This window comes from Felis catus, chromosome B4 (genome assembly GCF_018350175.1).
Source record: "Felis catus isolate Fca126 chromosome B4, F.catus_Fca126_mat1.0, whole genome shotgun sequence".
NCBI lineage: Eukaryota > Metazoa > Chordata > Mammalia > Carnivora > Felidae > Felis > Felis catus.
Genome location: NC_058374.1, coordinates 24078673 through 24101684, shown reverse-complemented (window position 1 = coordinate 24101684; position 23012 = coordinate 24078673). Strand labels below are relative to the sequence as shown.

Below are 23012 nucleotides of genomic sequence, written 5' to 3'. Positions count from 1 at the left end.
CTCACGAACTGTGAGATCATGACCTGAGCCGAAGTCGGATGCTTAACTGACTGAGCCACCCAGGCGCCCCAAGAAATTTAAAATATTTTTGATGTTTAGTTAATATATTTATTACAGCACATTGTTAGTCAAAAGTGTGGAAGCTTCATGAATTTGCATGTCACCCTTGCACAGGGGCCGTGCTAATCTTCTCTGCATCCTTCCAATTTTAGTGCATGTGCTGCTGCTGTGAGCACTCACTGTGGCCTTTAAAGCCTGGCTGCCCTTCTTTTTGCTACATGAATGAATTAATCTCATTTCCTACTTATTCTCTCACATCTACTTCACATGAGGAAGAGAAATATTTCCACTTGAGGGCATACAGTCTCTAACAAAGAACATTAGGATAAAGTATTTATCAACTATAGTCCAAGAAGTACTAATACTGAATTACCAGATGGGCTCTTATTTGGCATTTTAATGTTAAGGAACACACACAGAGAATTGCACACACACATATACAAGGTGACACCATACAATCCAGGCAATAAAAAACATCCTATGTTTCCAATGTGGCACATAGCCCCTAAACTATATACTGTAATTCAAACCTATTTCCAGAAATCTTGACATAAAATGCTCCTGCTGTGATTAGAAATTAGAGCCCCCTATATATATATATATATATATATATATATATATATACACACACACACACACACACACACACACACACACACATATATATATATAATCTCAAAAACAAAAAAAGGAGTTTAATATTAAAAAGCTTTGAATGTAGATATTATACAATAAAGGGTATTTAAAAATCATGCATCACAAAAAATCAAGTAGGACATCTGAAGTCAGACAAAATAAGTAACGCTTTAAATCTCTTTAGTTTTCTGAGAAATGTTCCCATTTTATTCATGTCTAATATTTAATATGTTCTGAAAAGTAGAAAAATTAAAAAATGAATTTTGTTTTTATTTCTAATTATACTGAAAAGGTGCTCACTGATGTTAAAGGTTCTGTATGAATACAGACCTCTAGTTAATAAAAGACATCTTTTATCAATATGCTTACATATCCCAAGTCTTTTATTTCCTATAAGTAGATTAAATTGAGCATATTAATTCATAAATGAAGCTATTCAAGCCAGCAACCCTTAATTAGCTTCTGAAAGTGACAAGAATATACCAACATAATTAACAATATTTAGGGCCATTCAGCTGGGCCAAACCTTTGGGTCCTGTAGGAAGCCAGACAGGGCAGCGTGAAGTCATTAGAAGGGGCAGGATGGGGAGGAAGGAGCAGAGGGAATTGTCCTATCCTCCAGCTGGAGATTTTATAATCAAAGAGTAACTCCTTGGAGCTTAGGGGACTCTATTTTCATGGTTTCTGCGGAGCCATTCATAAGGACTAGCTGTATACAAAGTCCCACAGGACTCAGTCTCAGACAGCTCTGGACGGATTACAAGTATGCCAAGAAAGGGGAGATGAGTATAGGAAGGACAAGTGAGAGGACACAATTTACTTATTTCTCAGGTTTTCAAGGCCTCACTTTTTCTAGGTCTTTCCAAGCATATGAGTGATCAGAATGACAGAAATGTAGGGCTTGCAAAGCTAAGGTATGTAACCACACACTTTCTGAAAGTTAATTAGAATCAGGAAAGCACGCAAATAGTTCTGTGCATTAGTGTGAGTCTTTATGGTGCATTCCATGCCAATGTCTTGAATTAATGAAATTATGAAGTAAATTTATATTGTTAAGAGCCAAATGTCTTTTGATCTTTCCTGTTTCATTACAAATAACTTAAAATGGTAAAAATATCTCTAGGGAAACTGCTTAAATCTTAATCTCACAAAGCCTAGGTTGGCACTCAATGAACTAAGAAACAGGTAAAGAGAAAGTCAAATTATTTACAAATCTAATTTTCTTTCCAAACCTCTTAAAATGCCAGTATTAGACATAGTTCTGAAACATGAATTTGAAACTTTTATTTTCTAAATTATCATCCTAAGCATGTCATTTTTCTATAGAGCACCTAGTTATTTTCCAGTAAATGCAAAGTGTGGGTATAGGAGGTAAAGGCTCGGGTATTTGGTAGTCTGCCTCTGAAGCTAAGTAACTTTCTTTGAATTTGGAACTTACTTAGTTTTCTATTAACAAAGAGTCTCTGTTTAATCAAACTTTAGCCAGGCTCTTCTGAACCTTCTGCTCGACTGGGCCCAATCTTTGGACTTCCCTTGTCTTTTTGTTTGTTTGTTTTTCCTAAAATTAAGTTTCAATTATTCCAATAAAAGGATATAATTGCTTTGATTACTAATTAAATTTTGTGTAATGACTATATTCTCTATAATTTATAAATGCCTAAATTTCAATTTGCAACAAATTCCTGAGATAGTAGGTTTCAAAGTGTAGCTCAAGGTATGTTGTTGTTTTAATCCACACAGTAAAAGAGAAAAAAGCAGAAGTAAATTCTCTTTGGATTTCCCTTGTCTTTACACTGCCCAATTGTAGCAAGATTCTTACTAAGTCAGTTTTGGGAGAATCTCCCACCCTTGATATCTGAGACCACCTTGGCTTGCCTTTGTCAAGACTCCTATCAAATTGGTTTAGCAAGAAATTCTCCTTTGCCTCTGATGCTTTCTCTTAGTAGTTTTCCATCCACTGCTCCTTAACTGTTAATCTCCACTTTTCCTTGTTATCTTCAGAGTTGAGCCCAATCTCTCTCTCCTGCTGTAAAACTCCATTGTCATTGACCCCTGAATGAAGTCTGTCTCACTATTCTTGAATGAGTGTCAGAATAATTTTTTTCTTTAACAATGTCCAAATATAACTCTAACAGGAAAAGAGACCTTCCTCAGAAGCTTATGAGTCCCTTTTCTCTGAGACAATATGGTTCTCAAGAAATGTTACTATGAGTAATTCTCCATGTGAAGGTATTCTAAATCCAGAGTAGGCAGCCGGAAAAGATGATAAATCACAGTGAAATCAGCAGAAAGGAGGACCTGAAATCGTCATCATTATCATGATCCATATGGCAAACTCTTCCCATTTCCTAGTCAAAATGCAATGTCCGTGGTTACATGCTCAAAGGATGTTTAATTGAGACATTATTTTGGTTGAGGTGGGCAACTGGCTAAAACCATTTTGAAACCATTTCATATTCAAACCCCTATGGACCATGATTTGGGACCTTCAACATCATTCATCTGTGAGCTGGAGTTAACTGCAAGAGTTTTAGAGTAATCTTGTGTATGCCCAGAGGCATTTGCTCAGCCACCTAAGAACAAAAGTTGTTATTTTTTTGGCTTTCATAAATGAGGTCTAACCAACACCTTGCTCAATGGTCTGTTAAGGCAGATGGTTCTGCAGCTAATAGACAGTCTAATTTGCCTAAGTTCCTATCTCAAATTGCCTGCCAGCCAGTGGTTATCATAAGTTAAGCTAAAGAAGGAAACCTTCATCTTATTACAAGCTCTTAGCTTCTTTATATAGTCCCACACTTGCTTTTCTTTCTTTTGCTATTTCAAAAATTTGACATACCTTACTGTATTTTATGTATCCTTATAAAGAATACATAAAATAAATAAATATAAATATCATCCAGTCACTTTTCAAAATTTACTAGGAAACAACCAAAAATAAAATAAAATAAAATAAAATAAAATAAAATAAAATAAAATAAAATAAAACCCTTCTCACAAAGTGTAAATATTTGGTGCTAATGAGCACAGTAGAGAAAACTGCTATGTATTGTGTTGTATCTAGAGCAAGGAATACTGAATAATGTATGAAGTGAAAATCCCTCATCCAGACCCAGAAGAAGGCTTTTTCACAGCTTGCTTAAATATTCATTTTAAATATAGTACAACAAAGTCTTTTGTTTTTTCCTTGATTAGCCTTGGAAAAAGGAACACAGCAATTTGTTTCCAGAAACCATATTATAGGGAATAGGAAAATGTTCCTTTAGCATTAAGTTTCTTAATCTCTTTCCACCTCCTTTCCTTTAAAACATTACCTCATTTTGCTTCCTGAAATTATACTTGGCTTTTCTGCACCTAGAGATACTGCCTTCTCAATTTTCTTAAACCAACTTAACTTAGCAAGTAATCTGTGAACACACACATCCATGGAGGTGCTAGATGTTCTTTTAGATCTGTCTTACATCATTCATGTCCCAAGTCAAACATATGTATGGTTCCTGAAGGAAACTCCTTTTTATCAATGAAACTCCTTCATTTTTTCCTACTCCAGCACTATTTTCCCTTTTGATCCATATTAAGCAAGCTAAAACCTGATCATTCTTCCTTCTTTCTTTCTCCAAAAAGGAACAAATAGTTTCAGGTTCAAATAAATTGCACTGCCTGAAGGTGGGGCAGTGGGACTGGTTTGCCCTAGGGTAGGTAACAAAGGGACTGATTTGCCTATAGATAATTTAAGGCAATAATAACGACAACTGAAAGTTGGTCTGCTTTTTATCTTCATCATGTGTTAGTGATCCTTTGGTTTGGCATTGTAGTCTTTGACTGCGTGAGTCTCAAATGTGGGGAGACACCACTAAATTAAAAAGTAGAAGATTTGGTAAAAGTACATGGAACTTTTAAGTACCCATCCCAGGCTAACAGTATCATCTCTGTGACAGAGTGAGAGAGATCTTGTTCCTTTTTCACATTTGCTTCAAGTTTTCTGAGATACTGGAATTCTGTAAACACTACAATCAATCAATGAGAAACCAGGAGATGGAGAAAGAAATGTTCTATTACCAAGCCTTGGGGGAAGTGACTGAAATAAAACAAAAACTCAGGTCTTTTTTGCCTGTCCTATTCTCAAACGACTATAACACTCATCTTATATGTCTGTACTGATAATTTCCTTAGACTTTTCTGCCTAAAGAGTTGGGTTTACCTTTAAAAAAATCTTGAAATGAAAAATGAAGTTTCTGTGAAAATGATATATGGCATTCACTATGCTGTCTTGATTCCTCAATCTACCTTGGGTGAGGTTCTCTAAAGCCTAGTTCTGTGACATTGTATCCTTCCAATGAATTTCCTTTTTGCTTAATTTAGCCATAGTAACCCCTCCCCCTTGATATATTTACATACATTCCAATCATATTTAATCTTTACAACAACTTTACAAGTGAAGTGAGATAACTGATTTTCAGATGTTAAAATAATTTATTTTTGGTTTTGTAAATAGTTATGGCAGGATTAAAATTCAAATTTGGATTTGTTAGGATTTATGTCTTTCCTCTTTATCATGTTACTACAAAATCTTAGAAGTCATTTCTTCAGGGCCACATGTTGCTTGAATCTAAAAGATACCAACCAAAGACACCCCTAGCTGCTCCATTCACTATAACCCATTCATTCACTTAACAAATACCTAAATATATAAATATGGGCAAGATGAACAACTAAGGATGGAGAATACAAAGCTGGTTCAGCCGTCACTTTCATTGGGTTGTTCACATTCTTCTTGGATACTAACTGTTCAGTTTTATAGACTTAAACAATACTGGAATCAGTTCAATTTAAACAATATGGAAAAAACCAGAATATAATATGAAGCCATATGTTTCAGACAGGATAAGAATAACTCAGCTCATTAAGTTAGAAACAGTTTCTATTCAATTTAGACTTCAGTGGGGGTAACTCTTCACTACAATGACTTCTAGAAATACATAGAAAGATAGAGCTTTAATTCCAGTCTTTAAACAAAAGAATGATGAACTAATCTAGTTTCTCAAATTCCAATCATTTGCAGACCCCACTCAAGATTTCTGCCTAGGTCTGCGTACAAGCTATACATTCTTTAAATCATTTTCTATTTATTGCTTTAAAATATTTTAAAGGAAACTTTATATTGCTACTTTCAACGAAGAACCAATAATCCAGAAACAGAAAGTAAGTACAGAAGTGCAATGAGAGAGTTAATAGGTTATATCCAGACAGAGAGCACTGCAGTGCACAGCTCTGAGCCCAAAGCTTGATCTATTCTTTGTTGCAAAGGAGGATTAGAAACTGTTTGGCCGGTGTCAGAGACCTACTGGTTCCACACTAATTTTTCTCTTGGATATAATCAGAAGGATGGAAAGAGAACCTAAATGGAAGTAATTTTCTCATTACATGATTCAGTGCTATTTAATACTATATTTGCATCCCACCAAACAGCCTCTTACAGACCAGAGTTATATGTTCTAGATACTTGGGGACATACAGTGAGTCAGGGGCCTATGAATGAATGCATTATGTGTGGAGAGAACTGTTGGAAGCAGCTTTCAAGGCTGCATCTGACATTTTTATTCATTCAATCATCGACTAATGTGTATTAAACACCTCCAATGTATCAGCCATTGTGCGAAGAGGTGGGGATTCAATGGTAAGACCCTCATTTCAAAAATAAAGTAAATTAGGTAAAAATGAAGAAGATAATTAAATAAACAAACTGTATTACATAATAAAGAACCCAAGAGATGCCAAGTGTTAGACTCACAGGGAGAAAGATAATTTTTAAATCTCAAGAGATCATCCTTTCTCTCAGGATTTCTAGAAGGCTTATTGTCTGTTATAAGCAATAACAATGATTACTCATTTTCTTTGGTGAACACCAGCTGAAAACAGCTATCATATAAGGAATGAAAACTGGAAGACACTTGGAGACTATGAGAACACAATAGCAAAGCGTGCTGTGGTGTGGGAAGAATAAAGCTAATGTCAGAAAGAACAGTAGAGATTTGTCCAATCCTTTCCATTTATAGGAAATAGAAGCCTATGCTTTCCTAGAGTTAGAGGCTGAACTGAGATTTAAGCTGGATTTCCTAAAACCCAGTCCAATGTGCTGTGTACTATAGGACATATATAAAAGAAAGGAATCTTGAGAGTTAAGGATATTTACATTTATTCCGAAAAGATAGTCTGGAGCATTCCCAGTAAATAAGTAAAATTGAAACAAGACAAACAAACAAAACAGAACAAAAAGCAACAACCAGAAAAAGAAATGGAGCTTCTTGTGTAATAGACAATACAATGATCACATTTTAAGATTGAAAGGGGAACATTTAAAGATAAATAGAACACATATTATAGCTCTAAGATAAGCTGCTTTCTGAGTCATATTAAAATACTTTTATTGAGAAACACCATCAAATTAACATGGAAATATGAGCGGTTTCCTATGGTTATAAAAATGACTTTAAAGCTAATCAGCATAAAGGTTTTCCTCTACAGGGCTGAAGATTTATCGTGCAGGAGAAATTACGATCTCTCTCTGATGGTCTTTGGCACCACTGCATTGAGAGCGCTTGCAAAGAGGAGGCCTGGGAAACCCTTTTGTGCACAGATAATATATTATATTGCCTATTTCTTCTTCCTATTTATCATGTACATTAAGAAAAGTAAGTGGTTTTGAAACTAAGTATAAAAGAATTCATACTATTATCTAATTTACAAGGTTGATAATCACTAGAGCACGCTGGTTAAGGAGGAAAGTCAAGAACACCATTTTTTTTTGAAATTCACTGACAGAATATCAGCCGATCACCCTGGGGCATGTGATTGATGAATGAAGAACAGTAGTTTATGTCAAGTAAGCATATTGCTGAGTTCTACTATGTAAGGATTCTTTGGTAGCTCGGGACCTGGACTATTATTTCAGCGGTACTGTCTTTGTCTTCCTTCCTATTCTTAGCTAGTAAATACTGTCTTGCATTCATTCTAACCTATTTTTTATTCAGAATTCAAATTTTCATACCTAATGGCATATTTTATTAAAGCATGTTGTTCAAATTCAGTTGTATTAAAGATTCTCCTAGAGATTCTTAATAATACTGCCCTGAAAATGAAAAATATGTACCATCTTGCTATCTCAATTCTTGAAATTAAACCATTTATGTGGCTGACCCAGCTTGCAATGACATGCCAAGACACTTTGATCCTCTCCTGGGAATGAAAACTTAGGAAATATAATGTACCTGTGAAGCTTGAGAGTGACAGTTCCATAAACAGTAGCAAAACCAAGAAGACGGACCCATCTTAGGAGAATACAGCGAAATGTGCTTGGCTCAAAGTACAAAATAACAACCTGTGGGATGAGAAGAGAAAGAAAGAGACCTTCAGGATCAACTGATGACCCATAGACTAAAATCAGTATTTCATAATCTGATGTTTAACACATATGAATTTTAACATAAGCACACATCTTTTTGAACAAAACTTCATATTGTTTTGATCATTCATTGTCCGTATCAAAGGACTGCAGAGTCTCCCTATTGTTTTCCAATCAAACCTAAGTTCCTTAACTTTTAACTTTCAGGAGTTTCTATCAATTGTCTCTAAGCTTGTGGTACATTCAAACCTAACACTCTTTATTTCCCCAAAGGGCCAGCCAGGCTGGCCTCCATTATGATTCTTCCCTGGAGCCTTGCTGATTCCCACCTCCACACTTCTGGCAGTACCTTTCCCCAGTATGAACTAGCCCTGAGAGGATTAGCCTGTACTGTACTCCCCAATCAATCTCCCACTCTGTAGTACTTTCTCCACTTAGTACTTGGCTCAATTGCTTCACTAACTCCTCTCTTCTCACTCCAGAGTTTTCATCGAGTAAATATTAATGAAGCATTTACCAGGAGCCAGACACTCTACTAGAAGCTGTAGACACAAAGGCTAACAAGAAAAAGAGAGACCTGGAGGTGAGGAGTTGTATTAACGTAGCACAGGTGCTGTCTGAGCATCTGTGCAGGTTCAGTGGGATACAAAGAACACGTGGCCACTTCCAGGGGGTGGTCAAAAGGCAAGTGCAAGGCACTGTATGTGCTACCTTTCATACGCTACTGGTATTTTGGTTTTGAACAAGCCCTCATAGAATAGGAATTGGTTTGGCCCCACTTAAACAATCCAAAGAATAAATGCTGTTGAGAAAAATGTAGACTTTGATGTTAGAGCAGCTGGCCTGAACTGATTTTGCCGAAAACAAGGTCATCATAACAGAAAAACTCCTCAAATACTCACCCCTAAAACCCTGAGTGTTATTTTACATTTTTCTATCCTAAAGATGTAAATATTGGGAAACATAAAGCATGGCTGGGGGACACGGGGTGGGGGACATCTTACAAATGAAGCCCCACTCTCCAGCAGGGCCAAGAATGGTATTACCTATAACTCTCTGCTGGTATTTCCCAAGTAGTTCTACCATACGAAGATATTAAACTAAGTACTTCCAATACCATTAGAATTATATTCTCAAGGAGTGGGAAAAAGGCTGGTATTATGAAGAAATCAAAGGAAGGTAAAAATAGGTGTGGCCCTGAGATAATGTTGCTTTGTGTATATGTGGTATTTGCCTTTAATATTCTAATTTACTAGGTCTACGCTGAGGATAGAGATAAAGATGTTATTTTAAAATTCAATATACCAGGAAAGTATTTGGAGTCATCCAAAAATTGATACATAAAAACAGTTCGTTTATGGATTATTTTCACAAAACAAGTTAAAATTCTGTAAATGCATATTCTAAGTTTTATTTAGCTCACATATTTTAGAAATAGTTCCTTTATACAAGGGTCTGATAGTAATTATAAGTTCTGCAAAAGAGGCTGTATTGTTTAGTCAGGAATCTGAGCCTTAGGAAGAAGTGAAAATTTAGGAGGAAACAAAACAAATAGAGAAAACTTGATAGAAGATTAAGGGATTGGGGGATCACATGTGTTCCTTCTAATGGCACAGAGAAATGACACATTAGAAACTAGAGAGAGAGAGACAGAGAGGGAGACCTAAAGTCTAGAATATACAAAAGCTCAAATGTTTCCACTAGAAATGGTTCTAAAGATTATTCTAGCACAGTAGATTCTTGGAAGCTGAAAAATCCTGTGACTTATTGCAAAGTTTTCCCTTGCACACCAAGTAATGGATAAGGGAATGAATAAGCAAAGGTGACCAGTGTAATATAAAAGTTTGCATATCTTTTTATTTTGAAGGAAAAAATTGCTCTTGAATTATTCAGGAACTACTGTTCTAGCTTCCAACTTTTATTTCACAGATGAAGAATTAGAGGAAGAATTAATGAGAGATTGAGTCGGTCAGAAATAAATGAAAGAATAATAGTCAATTTTTTCAATATCTACAGATGAGGTATAAGCTTAAAAATCATACAAAGTGAAATTCTGTTGAACTTAATAAAATATATTGTTAGAAATGGTTCAGCAATAGTGAAGTAGAACTCCTAATTTTGTAGTAGAGAAACACAGGTTCTGAATCCAGTCTCCCTGGGTTCCAATCCTGGTTCTCTTCCTTACTAGTCGTGTGGCTTCGACAAATTACTTAACATTGCCTTGCTATGCCTCAGTTTTCCCATCTTTAAAATGAACACAACACTAATACTTCTAGGTGGTACTGTTTTGAAGTTTGAATGTGATAAACATAGTGCCTGCTACATTGAGCATTCAATAAAGTTTGGCTAATACCATTAGGAGAGTTGATTTATGCATGCTTTGTTCTACAAGTGACCATTCTCACTGCAGTATAATTATATCTTATCGCAGTGAATTCTTTTCTGATTATTCCACCCACTCTCTCTGAATTCCCCTTATCACATTTTGACTGTATACTTTACTTTATCTTATACTGTAGTTAACTGTATGGGGGGAGGTCTCCCTGAATCAACGTAAAATCAGAAAAGGCATGCTTTTCCATATATTCCATGTGTTTCACACACAGAAAATTTAAATATGTTAAATGATTGGTCAATGATTATTTTAGTCAATTTAACAAAGAAAATATTATATACAAAATAAAGTATTTGAAAAGTCCAATTACAATTCACTAATCATTGTGATTTTAACTCACAATTCACTATTTATTTACTCTGTGTGAGGCAGTAAGTGATTTAGAAGTCATAAGGATAAATCCAATGTGCATTATGTTATCAGGTTATAGTTTAGAAGAGTGGATGCTACGTGTAAATGATAAAAATAATGGCATGATAATACCAAATGTTTACACAGCACTATTGCTAGACATGAAATTAAGCATTTTTACAGTATTTACTTATTTAATCCCCACAATACCTTACACAGTAGGAACATTATTTTACAGAGGAGGAATGACACATAGAGAATTTAAGAGATGCGCTCAATGTCACAAGCCAGGAAATGTCAGAGCTAGGATCTGAATCTAGGCAGTTGAGTTCCAGGGTTCACATCTTGCCTCTCTAAGTAGTTCTACCACATGGGGGAGGTGACAAATGCTAGCATACTGTGAATCGAATCATATTGAGGATTCAGAGAAAAGGGAAATTACTCTCAGTGGAAACAAGTGAAGTTATCCTGAGTAACAACCTGAGGGGGAGAGGGTTTAAGTATGTAAGCGAATAGGAAAGGGGGAGGGAGCCCAAGACAAAGGCACAGTTGTGGGAGAGCTTCAAGACCATAGAGTATATGCTTACAGCCAGGAAGACATAAAGGGCAACACTAAAAATCAAGCTTTAAAACAGAGATGGAACCAGCTTTGAATAAAAGAGTGAGGAATTCAGATTTTATTCCCTGAGCAGACATGTCATTAAACTTCTTTAAATTGAGATCAGAAGTGGGTTCCAGGGAGCTAATCTGGCAGCAGCATGCATGAGGGTTGGATGCTATGTAAGGGGAAGATACTGAAGGTGAGAGGGCCAGTTGGGAGAAAAACAAAACAACACAAAATGGATTCATCATCTTCCTCACCAAACTTTTTCCTGTTCTTGTATCTTATTTTAGCATCCCCCTTTGTTCCAGTCCCCAGATGCTTCTGCTGCCTTAACTCTCCTGCATAGAACATTTCAGTGGCTCCCAGGGCTCTTATGAAAAAGTCTAAATTGTTTAGGATGATAGACACCAGTTACCTCTATTTAACATCAGTACTTTCACCTATGCCAGCCCTCCAATTCTTGCATCTGCTCTCCCTTCTGACTGGATGCTCCTTAGACAATCCAACTGCCTCACCTGTGCGTGGCTTATTCTTACTCACCCTATGGGCTTCAGTCTAAATCTCTCTCCTTCTAGAAAGAGGAGACCTTCCCTGTGCGTTCAGCACACTGCCCCTACTTGACTATAGCACCAGATCCACAGCACTGAATTCGATTTGTAGGCTTTGTGACAACCATGTTTATCACGTTCAATTCTGTCGTAACGTCACTAGCAGTGCTGGCACAGAGAAAGTGTTCATAAATATGTGTTGAATGAAAGAAAACATACAGCTGTAGGAAAATGGTAAAGAAGGATATAACTACTGTCGTGAGGATGGGAATTCAGGCATTCAAGAGAATAGAGGAAAGAACATGCTGATTCACGGAAATTGGGCAGCTGATTATTTGTTGAGGCAAAAGAGAATAAAGTATCAAAAATAATGTGAAGATTTTAAGCTTGGGTGACTGGGAGGATGATTGTGTTTGAAAGGAACAGATAAAAAAGAAGATGCATGAGTCTGGGTAAAACTATGCTAACTCTGCTTAGAAACCTCCCCACCCCCACTTTATCCTTCCTGGATTGGCACTCCCCAGACTGAGTTGGATTTTCATCTTCTGCATATTAGTTACTTGTGCTGAATTCTGAGCTTTTCTTCATTGCACTCACCAACTCTACTTTAATATAATTATTTCTTAATTCATTTGTTAAATGTGTCTACTTGCTATTTGTAAATTGTATGAGGGCAGGGATCGTAACTATCTTACTCATGATTATATACTCATTCCTTGGTATCCTATCTGGCGATGGTATGTGAGCCTTAAATGTATGTGGAATGAATGAGATTTAAGAAAGGAAGGGAGGGAAGGAAAGGGGAAGTAAGGAGGGAGAAAAGATGATAAGTTTATTTTTTGATGCACTGAGTGTCAGTTCTCAACATCCCACCCAGATCTAGCTTTTTAGTAGTTAATATATTCTATAATGAGAAAGAAAGAAAGAAAGAAAGAAAGAAAGAAAGAAAGAAAGAAAGAAAGAAAGAAAAAGAAAAAAAGGAAGAAAGAAAGAAGAGAAAAGAAAGGAGAAGAGAAGAGAAGAAAAAAGAAAAGAAAAGAAAAGAAAAGAAAAAAGAAAAGAAAAGAAAAGAAAAGAAAAGAAAAGAAAAGAAAAGAAAAGAAAAGAAAAGAAAAGAGAAAAAAGAAAGACTAGGAAGTTTCAATGTCTTTCAAATCCCAGTATTTCTCTTTTTCTTGTTAAATACAATGTATATAAATGTATGGATTAAAAAATATTATAGATACCCCTTCCCAAATTCTGAGTTATTGACACATATTATAAAAACCTTCATAACAGAAGAAATGGAGAAAATCTAAGCCCCTGAGCTGGAGACTTTATGAATGATGATGATAATACAAATAGCTGCCATTTCATGTAGCAATAATAATAGCTCCCCATGCCTCCCACACACTGTTGGTATGATAGATATATTCCTTCCAAGATATACTTTACTATTCTCATTGTAACGATAAAGAGACTGAAGTTTGATGGGGTTAACTAATTTTCCCATGGTTATCAAAAATAGTATGTTTTCAAACCAGAATCCATACAAAGTTCCTCTACTAGAAGAACTGTCTGAGGTATATTTTCAAAGTACATATTTCAAGAGAAAACTTTCTGCATATTCTTTCCAGTACTAGAGGATAATGGTAGATATAAAGATACTTGGTGTGTGAGAAGCAGGACATAAGAGTACCACTTTTGTCCTTGAGTAACCTAAGGACCGAGGACCATGCATAATTGCTGGATGAATGAGCACAGGGTATAAATGTGAAGTAGGTTTAGAAGGGTAGGGTGAGAGAAAAAGAGACCTCTGTATATTTTAAGGACTTGGTTCTTCAACACTGGAAGATTTTTCAGAGTGGGATACTCTAGGCATTGTGTTTTTAATTTTTTTTCAACGTTTATTTATTTTTGGGACAGAGAGAGACAGAGCTTGAACGGGGGAGGGGCAGAGAGAGAGGGAGACACAGAATCGGAAACAGGCTCCAGGCTCCGAGCCATCAGCCCAGAGCCTGATGCGGGGCTCGAACTCCCGGACCGCGAGATCGTGACCTGGCTGAAGTCGGACGCTTAACCGACTGCGCCACCCAGGCGCCCCTAGGCATTGTGTTTTTAAAAAGCACTACTGTTGGGGCCCCCGGGTGGCTTAGTCGGTGAAGCGTCCGACCCTTGGTTTTGGCTCAAGTCATGATCTCATGGTTTGTGAGCTCAAACCCCACATCAGGCTCTGCGCTGACAACGTGCAGCCTGCTTGGAATTCTCTCTCTCCCTCACTCCCTGCCTCTCTCTCTCTCTCCCTCAAAATAAATAAATAAACTTAAAAAAAAAGCACCGCTGTTTTGGAAATGGCCTTCCAAGTCTTCCCCTCATTACAAACAAATCTATATAGATTATTCACCCATATCATCAAATACGAATTTTTTTTTTTAGCTAGTTTTGAAGTCAGCTTGATTGCCTATACTCTTTGGATACTGAACACAGCTAATGGGGGAAGAAAAGAGAACCACAAGAGAAAAGAAATATCAGCCTTTCCAAACAGGCACAAAATAGAAGAACATTTTTAAATAGAATAACTTTCTTTTGCAAATACAGACGCAATATCAGAGACAGAAAATTAAACTCTGCTGTGTCAGCTCAGTAGGTGTGAGGCCCAGCGCTTTTGGAAGAGGACCACTGAGAAGGTAAAATGGTCAGAAGCTTGCACAACCCAGTGCTCTTCCCAGAGCCCTGAGAGTAAAATGTGTGAAGCTCTGGTTTTAGGCCTGATATTTTAAGGATCTGGGCAACAGCTTCCTTACAGCCTGGGACACAGTAGTTCTACTTTCCTAATCGACTCGTCCAGTGCTATTTGCTTCAGTCCAGTGAAATTGGTTGTGAATTAAACTAGTCATATAGGTGAACGAGGCGCAACATGCTTTGGTGTCTGTGTTAGTAGGTGTGTGTGAACCGTTTTATTTACAGAAGAAAGAAAAAGATTACTGGGTAATGGGAGAGTAACAGGTGCCAATGACAGGAGTTTTGTTGATGAAGTTGTCCTCTGATGAGGATGTGAAGGACTTCTAAAGCTTTAAGGGCTCTCTCTGCCACTTCTACAATTTCCTTCTGCTTTGTCCAAGGAAAAGTCTTGCTAGTCAAATATTTTCCAGGGCTACTCAACCTTCTCCAGTTTACTGTCTCCCAACACTCCTTACCAAACAAGTAAAGGATAAAGCTGATATCTTGACGGAGGACAGTACGCAAGGTAACGCTTGGAAATATCTAATATTAAATCCTAGTACTTAATCCAACTGGAATTGCTATCTTTTGAAGTAGGAGGCTGGGAACGAATCGTGTGAGTGGAACTACATATATTGAAGCACTTTTATACAGGATTTGCTTTATAAAATAAGTAGATTCAAAGTTCCTTGAGTGTGTTCTAAAATCATTTTTTCTATATTTGGCAAGAGATATGATTCCACACACAGGAAATATTTAGGATGAAAATGTATGTCTTGTGAATGTGTAATTATCTAAAGTTGGATCCAAATGACAAAAAAATAAAAACTACTTAATACAACTTTACACTTCTGCAATTACCACACAAATGAAAGGGACTATGGCTGTGATTACGTCTTTACACAACCGTGGTCTAGAACTTATTACTTTGCACTTGGCTCCTATTACTCCAAAGCAGCAAAAGAAGAATAAATTAATAGAGTAAAACATAATATATATATATATATGTGTATATATATACACATATATATATATGTATATATATATACACATATATATGTATATATATATAACTTTTAAATATTTAAAATGTAGAGAAGTAACATTTTGGGGTTATTGTGATAGCAGATGAGATATGTATGCCTGACACAGCCCCTCTAAAATCTCCAGTATAATACCCTTCAAAATATAAAAAGAAATTAAAAGGGTCACAGCTGTAAAAACTAAAGGCAAAGATGACAAGATCCCAAAGTCTCACTGGTGATTCTACTCACTGCCTGGTAGATGGTATCGAATTAACAAGCACACCTTTTAAATAAAACATCACATGCCTCATCCTCTGAACCAGAATAAGATCTGAAAGCCCAAAAATAACAGGGAAAGATTTTTCATTCCTACTCCTTGTCAGGGTCTAATTCTGTGACCCCGGAGGCTTTTACTAAACGATACAAACAAATTAAAATGTCCTTGGTTGTGTCCTCACTGTGCGAGGACTATTTCTACCTCAGCCAGTCCTGCAGCCTTCTAGTCCATGACCACTTCTCCCCCATCGGCTGCCCTCTTCTCCATCCATTCACCGATTAGAACTGCCAGGATGCGGCACTCAGATATGTGATACTTAGCTGTCTAAGGGAAAGCACAGGCAAGGTGGAAGGAAGAACACTGAGAGAGGATGCTGCGAGAGGGAACAGAGAGCCTCCCGAGTCTGTTTTCCTATCTCTCCACAAGAAGAGGCACTTTGTGGAAATACTCTATCCCAACAATAAACATAGAAACAAATGACTATCTTTGTCTTAAGCTTTTATAACCTCAGTTTATGTGTTCAAAAGGAATAATTTTCTGGTCGAAAGTAAATTAAGGTGCATGAAGAGAAGATTATACCATCCTTAATAATCAAGTTCTCAAAAATATTAATGAATACAGTGAAGTTCTTGGGATTTAAGTGAAAAAACAAGCAGCACATAAAATATAGAGTTTAGGTATGATACTGATCATGCTTAATATTTATTTTTATAAATGAATATATATACACACACATACGTCTACATAAATGATAGTATATCTACTCCCCGCTTATTACCTTTAAGACCCTTAATTTGTTCCACAAAGCAGGGCATGAAGGGGGTACCCATAAAAGCCAGTGGGGGAAATGAATTGTATTGTTTGCTCCTATTAAGAAGTCCATCCCAAAATTATGTTTTCTGCAATTATCAAAAAAGCAAAAACAAAGAAACAAAAAATCTAAAGCTATGGTTCTGCTTCCTATTTTCTCTCCTGATGCTCTTATGAGTGAACTGTATGTTCCTCTGAGAAAAACATACACTACACATACACTAAACATACACATGAGCGGAATGGTGAGATTATGACCAAAGTATTACAGTTAAACCATTTTGTCACTATGAAAAAAAATGTATATTCTCTGAAATGGTCATAAACTCTTGTCAGGCTCCAGTTGAAAACCTTATTGTCGATATTTATTAAGGGTTGGTTTTGAATAAATACAAATATATACACTTATGTGTGTGTATGTATGTCAATCTAAGTATCTCATGAACTTAACAGTGTTGCCAGTGAGTCTCTCGTTTTAGTATTAAGTATGCACATACTTCTCAGTATTTTAAAAATTTTCTATAACTAGAAAAAAAGGTTAATTTAAGTAAAAAACTATTCCAGTATCTCTTACAGGAGCTTAATAAATGGTAAGACAACACGAGAGAGCTGAATCTTTTAGTTGAATCCATGCAGATAACGGGAGCATAAAGTTAAGCTTTCCAGATCCTCTCCTAAAATTTAACAATAAGAAAGGTATAGTTTATCTGATACATTGGCAGAGAGGTAAAAATATATATCTCCTGAGAATGAACAGGTTCAGGAACAAATGAGCTCTAAATATGATCAATGATTTTCATATTCAGTTTTTTTTATAACGGACAAAGAATAGTACAAGAGTTGGTAAACAGGATGGTAATGAGAGGCCATTAGACATTGGGAGACTTTATTTAATTCAGAATATAAAATATATGCAGCATGTATCTTATGAATTTTTGCTATGATTGCTGGCAGAATGATACACCTGGTTTAGAGCTAAATAAAAATAAACAGACACACACACACACACACACACGAGATGAATTAATTAGCTTGAGTAAAACATATATGAGGCAGGAGAACAGATCTGATAAGACACAAAACTTTAAATATGAAAATTCTCATCTGTAAAATAGTGCAAATGTATGAGTTGCCTACCAGTCAAGTGGAAGGAGTTCTGCAGCCTAGTGCAATGAATAAAAAGAAGGAATTTGGAGTTAGCTGTCATAAATGCCAGTCTGGGCTCTACCACTAATTAGACATATAACCTAGAACAAATCCCTTAAGTTCTGTGGAATTCAGTTTCCTCAACAGTTTAACGAAGATAAAGCAAATCCTATAATATCTATAGAATCACTTAATAAACCACAGATAAATGGCAAATGCCAGTTTTACTATTAACGTAAGAATTACTTTTGATATTTGTCACATTTCAGTCAAAAATGTGTTTAGTCCTCTTGTACATATAGCTTCAAATACTAACAGAAAAGAAGCTTCTGAATACTGTGGAGTTGAGAATGTAGTATATGCAGAATGGGAAAGAAACACATAAAGCAAACTATGTTCTTAAAGCAGTAGCAGAGCTATTAGCACAATTGGTGAAGGCAAGGAAAGCCAGGTATATCTGTTACCTATTGATATAACAAATTCGATAAACTTAGCACCTTAAAACAACACATATCTACTATCTCACGGTATTTGTGGGTTAGCAATCTAAGCATTGCTGGTTTCAGGGTCTCTCATAAGACTACAATTAAAGTATTAATCAGGGCTGGGATCTCATCTGAGGGCTCACGTTTCTAAGCTCATGTGGTTGTTGACAAAATTTGGTTCCTTGAGGGCTGAAGAAAGTGGGGCCCTGAGCTGGCTTGTGGTGGGAAGCCACTCCCAGTTCCTTGCCATATGGACCTCTCCAACATAGTAATTTGATTCACTGAAGCCAGCAAGAAAGAGTCTGTTTGCAAGATAGATGTAATAATCTTTGTAGCCTCATCATGGAAGCGACATTCTTCGTTTCACATTGATGTGTTTTATTGATTAAAAACAGGTTAGTTAAACAGAGGGAAATGCACAGGCTGTGAATATCAGGAAGCAAGAATCACTGGGGCCATCTTAGAAGCTATCTACCACAAAAGGCAACCCTACTTTTATTTTTAATATATATATTTTTAAATGTTTATTTATTTTGGACACAGAGACAGAGCATGAGTGGGGGAGGGGCAGAGAGAGAAGGAGACACAGAATCTGAAGCAGGCTCCAGGCTCTCAGCTGCCAGCACAGAGTCCAACGCAGGGCTCGAACTCACAGACCTTGAGATCATGACCTGAGCGGAAATCGAACGCCCAACTGACTGAGCCACCCAGGTGCCCCCTAGGCAACTTTTAAATCATCAGAAATGCTGTTATTTTCAAAGTGAATGATGTAAGAAGAGTAGGGAATCAAAAGCCATTACATAACTAGAACATGCACTTAGAGAAAGGATTATATGAAAAATAATTTTATTTATTATTTTTTTTTAAATTTTTTTTCAACGTTTTTTATTTATTTTTGGGGCAGAGAGAGACAGAGCATGAACGGGGGAGGGGCAGAGAGAGAAGGAGACACAGAATCCGAAACAGGCTCCAGGCTCCGAGCCATCAGCCCAGAGCCTGACGCGGGGCTCGAACTCACGGACCGCGAGATCGTGACCTGGCTGAAGTCGGACGCTTAACCGACTGCACCACCCAGGCGCCCCAGAAAAATAATTTTAAAGGAGAACTCTTTAAAAGATGAAAAGGATTCTACCAAGGCTGCCTCTCCATGGAGTCCAATTCATTGTTAAGTTCGTAATTCTGGGATTGTTGCACATAGCTCATGACTAGAAGCTGTGGAGAAACAACTTTTTTGTTTGGAATATTTTTAAACAATGAGAAAAATATGGTCAGGGTGGTTTGGGAGAAATAATTTGAATCTTTTCAAGTATTTATGTCTATGTTTAAATTGTGACTAAGAAAGAATGCAAACTTCAAGTAAAACCTGGCACATTGAACATGTGTATGTCTGCTACTTCTGGAAACTCTAGTTGATGATGTTACAACAGTCAAGACCAAAGAGAGGATGAGTAGAAATGCCAACAGATGACAGATATCAACAAAATTCTGCAAGATGGAAAGCAGATGGCAACATATAACCAGATGAAGAAACCAAAGAAGCAGAAACATGCATCCAAAGAGAGAGAAGCCTCTCAGAGGTCTGTCTCATAACCTTTTCGAAGGGAGATGGGAGATGGATAATAACAATAACAGCATCTAATGAGTGCTTTCTATGTTCCAATTACTTTTAAGGTGCTCTACATGAAACAACTTACTTGTTCCTTACACAAATCCTTTAAGGTGGGCATTATTAACATTTCCACTTTACGCATGGGGAAGCTGATGGACAGAAAAGTTGAGGAATTTGGACAAGGTCACACAGCTAGTAAGTGACAGAGCTGGGTTTAAACCTGGCCCGAGTCTATAGCACAAGCTCATTATCATGATGTCTCGCTGCCTGCCATCATGTAGGAAAGAGTAATAAGTTAAAGATAGGGGCCTTTGATAGAGGCTGGATATTGTAGAATGCCTGGTCACCAAGAACTTCGACCAGCTTGTTTAGTGTAGCAAACATGGAGCGGTTAAACTGAATAATGTTTATACGGTAAAAGTAATTTTCAAGTAAAAAGAAATGGAAAATATAACTAAAGATCAGAATGCAATTAACAAATGGGAAAACGGGGAGCCTGGGTGGCTCAGTTGGTTAAGCATCTGACTTCAGCTCAGGTTATGATTTCATGGTTCGTGGGTTCGAGCCCTGCGTCGGGCTCTGTTCTGACAGCTCAGAGTCCGGAGCCTGCTTCAGATTCTGTGTCTCCCTCTCTCTCTGCCTCTGCCCTACTCACGGTCTCTCTCTCTCTCTCTCTCTCTCTCTCTGTCTCTCTCAAGAAATGAATAAACATTAAAAAAAAACCCAAAAAGCAAACAAACAAAGAAACAAATGGGAAAATGAGTGCTGAAAACCAAAAGCAGAATGATTCATGAAGAAAATTGTGAAAGAAAAGAGTGACATCACAGAGACTGAACTACTGAGTCTGAGAGAAGAGATAGGCATCATCAAGGGAAAATTTGGAAGCCAGGAACCAATTCAATGGTCTTCAACTCTGAGTCAACATTAGAATCACCTATCGTGTAAAACCATGGGAAAGCCCAGGGTTCCCTTGTGGAAACTTTGAGTTAGGAGTTTCAGGGCACAGTTTGAATAATCTGAATTTTAAAAAATGCTCTTAGGTAGTTTTAATTTAACAAGGGTTAAGAGCTGCTGATTTCGTTTAGAGCCCAGAAGCAAAGCACACATGGAGCTGGTGTAGCCACGGTTCAGACCAAGACTAGGGAGGGGTGAAGAAAGTGTCCAAAAATTAGTAAAATACAGTAAGAATTCCATTTCTAAAAAAATGTCCTACATATACATGCATACAAAATATGCAAATATTTATGTCCAATATTCACTAAAGCATTATTCACAATAGCAAAAACATTGAAAATATTGTCTACCCAGAGGGGATGGCTTAAATTTGTAATTCATGTTACATACATACAAAATGGAAAACAAAGAAATTTAAAATCATTAAATGGCTGACTCTGTTGCTACAAAAACATCTTTAAGAGAAACCGTTTGAATGAAAAGAAAGTTGCAGAACCGTGATAAAAATATGCTTCTGTTCGTATATGGGTAAAAAGGAATATATGGAGGCACACAATTAACTATTAAGATTATTTACCTTTGGGGTGGGTGGATTGGAAGAGGCAGGGAGAGGGGGATTTTTACTATTGAATTTACATCCTTTGGTACTAGTTGATTTTTTTTTTTTTTGCAATGAAGATATATTACTTTTATAATACAGGAATGAGAAAATGCATAAAAAGATTTCTGACATTCACTGTAATCACTATAAATCTTTATTTTAACATTTTAAGGAAAGAATCTCATGTTTGTCCTGACAGCTTTACCAGTCTTTGCCACCCAGTCTGTGACACACACACACACACACACACACACACACACACACACACACACACAGGTTCTTGGGAGGACACTGCACAGCTCTTTCACTGTTGGAGTCAGGGCAAAGTGGCCACTCTGCCTGCAGTCGAACCCTGAGTTTGTCATACACGAGGATGCCTTACTTGAAACTGGTTTCAGGGAGGCTGCAGGTAAACCTCGCCTCCGGGGTGTGGGAGGCTGTTTCTAAACATCCGGATGAGAGAGCGAAGTGGAGAAGGTACAATATGTAATATCTATGACATTAAATGAAGATGGAAAGATACAGAAAAATGACAGAAGAGAAATGGGAATATCTTAAAACCCCCAGACTTCAATACAGTTACAAGGTGCAAAAGAATTTGCACACACAAAAAGGACTGAAGTACGGCATTTTGAGGAGAGAAAAAAATGATAAAGTGACACAATATATAATAAGATGCTTAATAACCAAAACTTTTTTAAAGCCAAGAAAAGAATATATAAAAACTTGATCAATGTGCCATTTCTGGTCCTCAGGTGGCCCCTGTCCCTTGGCCACGCCCATTTGTTTACCTTAGCTTTATGGGTCATCCTTTTCATTGACAGTCTTGCATAGACCATTCATGGGAAAAACCGTCTTTCTGTTTATAGTTCAAAGATTGTTCCAAATTTGTTGAATAAAGTGTGCAGAATATAAAACATTAGGGTCCATGAACCACAACCTCACTAAAAGTCTGAAAAAGTAATTATTCAAGCTGCAGTCACAACCCAGAGTCAGAATTGGCCTGTCAGTCGTAAGTGTGCCTTCACCATTGCCATGACCAACTCTCAAACCCCAGGCAGAAATGTGCATGTGTTTCTTGAGAAGCAGAGGCACATAGTGGAAAGATTACAGTATTTGAAGACCCAAGGGACTGCTCTGCCGCTTACCAGCTGCATGGCCTTCAGCACATCATTCTGACTATCTCCTTTCTCACCTAGAAAGCTGAGCTAATAATCCCTTTTCTCTCACCTCCATGGGATGGGAAAAATGTATGTGAAAGCACTATGTCCACTAGAGGAGTGTAATTGTTTCTCATATATATATATATATATATATATATATATATATATATATATATATAGGATTGATTCCTTAAAGATTGATTCCAAACTGTTTTCATTTCTCTTTAAAGTGAGCATTGAGTGATTCTA

General features: G+C 36.9%; 1 protein-coding gene and 1 non-coding gene across 3 annotated transcripts in view; both read right to left on the bottom strand.

Moving 5' to 3' along the window:
- The window catches only part of GPR158 (G protein-coupled receptor 158), a 421093-nt gene that overhangs the window by 51084 nt on the left and 346997 nt on the right, over positions 1–23012 (bottom strand). For both annotated transcript variants that reach the window (XM_011283685.3, XM_045061023.1), the window contains one exon: positions 7962–8071. In XM_011283685.3, the coding sequence (XP_011281987.3) occupies positions 7962–8071 (110 nt within the window). The remainder of the gene's footprint in view (positions 1–7961; positions 8072–23012) is intronic.
- Positions 130–236, bottom strand: LOC111561518. Its single transcript, XR_002744169.1, has one exon. It is a non-coding gene; the product is annotated as a U6 spliceosomal RNA (small nuclear RNA).